Here is a 6141-nt window from a genome sequence, read left to right on the forward strand (position 1 = left end):
GTAAGGTCTCAGGCCACTGAGCGTGAGTCTTTTCTTCTCTTCCCCTGCAGACAGCCACCACACTGTGTTCCTGACACTTACAGCAATGCTACGCTCTGGTACAAGATCTTCACAACTGCCAGAGATGCCAACACAAAATACGCTCAAGATTACAATCCTTTCTGGTGTTATAAGGGGGCCATTGGAAAAGTCTATCATGCTTTAAATCCCAAGCTTACAGTTATTGTTCCAGACGTAAGTGAGAAGAATAGTGTGTGTGTGTGTCTGTCTCTCTGTCTTCCTATATCTGAGAACTGTTAGTATAGGTCCTCTTTACTTCCTTGTGTTAGCTTAGCCCATGCCATGCTAGATTTCCAGTTGGACTAGGAGACTAGGTGGAGTAGTGGAGGCTTAGAAAAATATGCCACCGTTTTAGTTTAAGTAAACTCTGCCTGCGTTCTTCATTTTCTGTGTTGGCCATCAGTAGTGATATTTGTCAAGCAGCCATCCTGTGCCTGACTCATCAGGGTCACCAGGGATGCTCGCACCATCTACTCATTGGGACAGACACTCGGGGAATATTTGGCTAGTGCCAATATGAGCAGTAAATGGTTTGGAATTCAGAAAGGTAGAAGTAAATCAGAGGAGATGAGTCTTTGGTTAGATATTGAGGGCTGGTGGGGACACCTGGGTAGTTTGATGGTTTAGCGCCTCCCTTTGGCCCAGGTCGTGATCCTGGGATCTGGGATTGAGTCCCACATCAGACTTCCTGCAGGGAGCCTGCTTCTCCCTCTGCCTATGTCTCTGCTTCTCTCTCTCTCTGTATCTCATGAGTAAAAAAAAAAAAAAAAAAAAGAATCTTAAAAAAAAAAAAAAAGATACTGAGGACTGGATAGGATTTTACTTAATAAGGAAGAAGACACCATAATTTGGACCAGTAGTTGATGGGCTCATTTAGCTTCCTGATTAGACTTGAACCCACTTTTAACAGACTGCACAGATTTTTGTAAATGTCCTTACTTATGTTCCTGACAGTATGTGTTAGGTAGATTTCTTTTCTTTTTGCCTGATTCTTTTCTCTTCCATCTATCAAGTTGTGGCATTTGGTAGGCTAGGAGCCAGCAGGAGTGAACAATGATCAGGCTGGATGCTGGGCAGATGCCAGGGCCCCAGAAGGCCATTTGTTCCTCACTGAGGTGCTTAGACTTTCTGCATTTGGGCTGTATGGTCTTAGTAAAGCAGTGTGTTAGGAAGACTGGGCTGCCTACCTGATGATGTGTTTATGGGATGGAGCCCAAGGCTGATGTTTCAAGGCCTGGAGGTGTGTGAAGGAAAAGGAATGGAAGCATGCCGGACGCAGTGCCTGGCGGGCCTGGTGACTGACCTCATGTGGCAGGTCAGCTAGGAGGGAAAGGCAAAGGAAGGAAGCTGCCCATGGGGAGATGCCTTCTTGGTGGAGGAGTAGCGAAGGAACACAGGCTTGGCTGTTAGCCTTGTGACCTGAGGGCAAGGATGGAAGAGAAAGGTAGGAGGAGTTAAAGCCTGTGGGTCTCTGGGGTATCTGGGGCTTCCCGGGGGCTGGGTATTCTTGGGCAGTGGGAATGCAGAAGCCAGGGCAGAGGGCCATGTTAGGAAGGAGTGGGTAGTCCCAGGAACGCCTTCTTGATTTCAATCCAGCTTTAATAGTTGAGAAGACCAAAAGAGAAACCTCTCTCATTCCAGTTTAAGAGTTAATGTTGAGGCAAGTCTGGAGGTTATGAGAAACCTTGTTTCTAGAAACCTAGCATTAAAATCTTCCAGTAACTCAGTGCAGATGTGTCTGGTTTATTCTCTTTATTCAGGATGACCGTTCATTAATAAATTTGCATCTCATGCACACCAGTTACTTCCTCTTCGTGATGGTGATAACAATGTTTTGCTATGCGGTTATCAAAGGCAGACCCAGCAAATTGCGTCAGAGCAATCCTGACTTTTGTCCTGAGAAGGTGAGCCGTGGAGGGGGGCTGGCCCAGCATTTGCTGAACATCTGTGGAGACAGCAAGTCCTGCTTAGTCCTTATTCTGTTTACTGCTGGTGGGACCTTTCCTCCAGAGAAAATGGGTCTGCCCTCAGCCTAAATCATGGTGTTGGACCTTGAGCCACACTCATGCCCTAGCTGGTTTGAGGTACTGACTGCGAATTGTTCTCCGAGTCCTATTGGAGAGCAGCGGACCCCGAGGACTGCTTCCCCTCTATAGCTTGAGAAATCATCACATGGTTCCAAAACTGTGACCTCTGTCTCAGCACGGTGGTTCCACTAGATTGGCCGCTTCCTGCAGGAGACTTGAGATTTATGTTCATTCCCTGCTAAGTGAGATTGTTTTCTCAAGGATTTAGTAATTCCTCTGCCCGATTGATGCATACCGTACGGCTCCCTGCTGTTTGGTTGGAGAACCGAACCTAGTAAGGGTGCTGGTGGGGCTGAGTTACCTGGGCCTTGCTGTGTGATGAAATCGCTCATCTTGTTCTCTCTTAGGTGGCTTTGGCTGATGCCTAATCCCACAACTGCCTGTTTTCTAAGAGAGACTGAGAGAACCATAATCATTGCCTGCTGAACTCAGCCTGGGCCTGGACACTCTGTGAATATATTATCTTGCAATGTTGGGTTATTCCAGCCAAAGACATTTCAAGTGCCTGTAACTGATTTGTATATATTTATAAAAATCTATTCAGAAATTGGTCCAATGATGCACGTGCTTCGCACTGGGTGCAGCCAGAACCCTTCAGCCTCACCTGTGGACTTGGTGTGATGATCTTGCACAGCGCCAGCAAGGATTGTGATCTCCCTGCTGCGGAGCAGACCATGCCGTCTTCACCAAGGTCACAGGGGCATTTCATTGCTGGGCGGGGTTGAGGTTTGCTTTGGTTCTTGTTTCAGCCCGATATGTACAGAATGTTCAAAACAGTCTGCACCTTTGATGTGATATTGCTTTTCCAAAGCCACCAATCCATTTTGTGGATTTTATGTGTCTGTGGCTTTAATAATCATGGTAACAACAATAATCCCTTTTTCTCCGTTTTGCTTGCAAGGAAACATGCCTATCTTTCTTAGTTTTTTGTTTTGTTTTTTTCTTTGAGAAGAAGAGTAAAATAGTCACATTTTAATACTACTCTAGTTAGGACAGACTTGTGCTTTTATCTTGAGTAAAAAGTTAACTATTGAAAATCACCTACACAGTAAAGATCTAAGTTTCATTTTCCACATGGATAGTGAGGAACCTGGTCTTGTCTGAGTTGAGTTGGGACAGGATGTTCACTGTCTTTTCTCTCTGTCCCTTCCCTCTGTTATAAAAGTTAAAGCAGCACCCTCACTCCAAAGAGCTTAAAAATTAAGTAAATGGCTCTTGAGTAGAGTAGAAATTAGCTGTTCTGTTTTCTGGAATGCAGACGGCAGAATGGAAACAGAAAGATGACTTAGTTTAATACTTGTGCAGAGTTTCTTGTCTTCTTTGAAGAGGGAGTGGATTTTCTTTCTTCCTTTTACTTTTTGCATATATTTTTATGCAATGAACATATCTCCAGAAGGACACAGGCAACTGGCAGATCAGTAACATGAAACGGTGCCTGTGAAATTGGAAGGAAAGCAGTTCTGATCTGCCATGTTTGAGGAAAACCAAAAGCATTTTACTTTCCTGTGGCATTTGGATGATCTAGATCCTTTATCCCTTTTTCCTTCTAATCCAGTTTCATGTAAAAAAAGCAAACTACATTATCTTTTCTAGTCCTTTCTTGTTACTATATTTTTTCCTAATAGCTCTTTGCCTTAATAATTCATTGTCATTACTGACTTCTGTGTTCCCCCAAGCAATGTTGTAGAGCAGAAGTGCAATTAAAACCTTGGACGTGACCGTCAGCACTTCTCTCCTTCAACTTCAGGTCTGGAGTCTGCTCCAAATTAGAATCAGTCCTGCAGCCTGCGACAGTTGGCCTAGAACATGTGATCCCAGGCATTCGTGAATGGAAAACAGTTGTGGGCTCTTACTGAAGACTGTTAAAATAATCACTGTAGTAACTGAATATGTTAATAACCCCCCCTTTTTTCATTTTGGTACATTTCAAGCACAGTAATCATACTTGTCTCTCCAGTTTTTTAATGAGTTGCTTACATGATGCGTGGCTAACCTGTTCGTTTAGTTTTCTCTTTAGAGACTTTGAGGCTTTTATGAGACAAGATGGAGAAAAAGCAATTTAGCTTGGCCTTTAGAAACATCAGTTTCATTAAGACCAACAGATTTTCGGTTAAGCTGCTACTGAATTAAAGTCCCAGTGAAGTGGAGTTAAAGGGATGGATTTATAACTGGCAGAGTAACAGAGAAGGAGAAAGGTGACAAAAGTCAATTTCACTGGTTTGTTCAATCCAGCTTGTTGCTAATATTAATTACCCTTGTTTTAATTACAGGGAATAGCTGGAATCTGTAGCCAGGGGAGGAAGGACTCTGTTAGGCATGAGGGAAGGAAGTGCCAAAAATGCCTGGACAGTATGACTTGTCATGAGGCCAGGATACACACTTTAAAATCCAGCATTCAGTCTAGCAGGTAATTCTCAAAGATCTTTATGGAAACCCAGAGTCAGGCAGGCGTATAAAGGATGGTGGCCATGGACATGAGTGAAGAGGTCTAGGAACTGAAGAGACTCCCGTGGAATCTCAGGAAGTCCAGAGTCCTGTTCACATCCGGGCACTTGCAGACAAGGCCCAGTCCTCTGCCACATCCTGCTGGGGGACCTCAGGATAAGAAAAGCATCCCATCTGGGGCCCATGTGCCATTCCGAGTGACCCTGCACAGGACCCCTGGGGCGTCCTCAGGCATCTTGGACTGGAGGTCCAATAAAAGGTTAGCAACTTACTATTAAATGGTTGTTTCAGATCATATTGATCTCTTTCCTTTTTCCTTTTGTCCTTTCACTGTATGACTTGAATCAGTTTTGATTCTATTTGTAAGTTTTTCTCGTTACTAGGCGCCTGCATTTCGGTTGCATTTTCTTTGGCAGTATGTAGGGATTCAGCATCCTGGTTTTCAACCCTCCTGCAGGCACTGTGGGGTTACGAGGGCCAGCGGACCCACCTCACTTACCTTGCTGCATGATGGTCAGTAGCTGATCTGTTATGGCATTCACTCCCAGATTAATTTTCTGTGTTTGAAATATGTGCATATGTGCTTTACAGAATAAAACCTCTGAATTTATTTGCCATGTCTCCCGTTTCCTGCCATCTGATGGGTGTTTTCTAAGGGGAGAACATATGTGATGAGTAATTGAGCATGTTTGGCAAGCTGTTCCCTCCAAGTGTCACCTGTCATCAGGACGTGGGGTGGACCGCCCTTCCTGCTAAGCTGGCCTCAGCAAGCACATGGGTCTTCTCTCCAGAAGAGTCTAGAACCTCTTTTACTGCAGTGGACCACTGGGTCCTCACAGAGCTGACCCCAGTCCTACCCAGAAGTAGGCAAAGTAAGGAATACAGACCCACTAGGGAGCATTTGAAGATACCCCCTTCTCAGTTACATTTGGCCTGAGTTACCAAAAGCGGCCTTCCAGCCCTGCCTTCTCCTGTTACAGAGTTCCCACATGTGCTTCCTTGGCCAACGGGCGCATCCTCTCCGTTCTTTGTCAGGTGAGAGCATGTTCACGAACATGAATTCTTGCCACTTCCAATGGGCAGGGGCTCTGTGGATCTTTTCTCCCTTCCCGGCAGGCACCGGGTCCTAGAGGTCAGTTTCTAGGCATTCTGGGACAGGGTGGTGTTGAACAGGACACCTCATCGGGCCCATTTGTTTCTATCCTCCTTCACCTCTCCTGCCTCCTCCAACAGTGGCACCCCGTACTTGCAGCACCGTGCCACTCACAGCTCTCCGGTGCTCTTAGGTCAGTGTGTCCCGCTTCTTCATCACAGCGCAGATGAACAAGAGCCCTTGGGCAGAAAGAGCTCACATCTTCCATCTGTCCACTCTGGAAAATTTGACGTGTACCAAGTCCTCAAGTCAGGCTAAAGAGAGTGCTTGAAAGCATTTCATTTCCCAGTGGGCACATCGAGCCTGAGGTTCCAGAGATTCCCACAGGGGCAAGCAGCACAGAAAGCAGAGTGAGCACCTGGATGGGGGAGTGCTGTGGAGCCCCCTCAAAGTCTT

The 6141-nt window shown here is 45.6% G+C and overlaps 1 protein-coding gene across 1 annotated transcript in view; it reads left to right on the forward strand.

The window, feature by feature from the left end:
- Positions 1-5202, forward strand: part of TMEM248 (transmembrane protein 248) — a 33729-nt gene extending 28527 nt beyond the window's left edge. Inside the window, exons 5-7 of the mRNA XM_025425734.3 lie at positions 51-234; positions 1821-1964; positions 2495-5202. Coding sequence (XP_025281519.1) covers positions 51-234; positions 1821-1964; positions 2495-2515 — 349 coding nt within the window. The 3' untranslated portion in view covers positions 2516-5202. The remainder of the gene's footprint in view (positions 1-50; positions 235-1820; positions 1965-2494) is intronic.
- Positions 5203-6141: the final 939 nt, after the last annotated feature.

This window comes from Canis lupus, chromosome 6, assembly GCF_003254725.2.
Source record: "Canis lupus dingo isolate Sandy chromosome 6, ASM325472v2, whole genome shotgun sequence".
Lineage (NCBI taxonomy): Eukaryota > Metazoa > Chordata > Mammalia > Carnivora > Canidae > Canis > Canis lupus.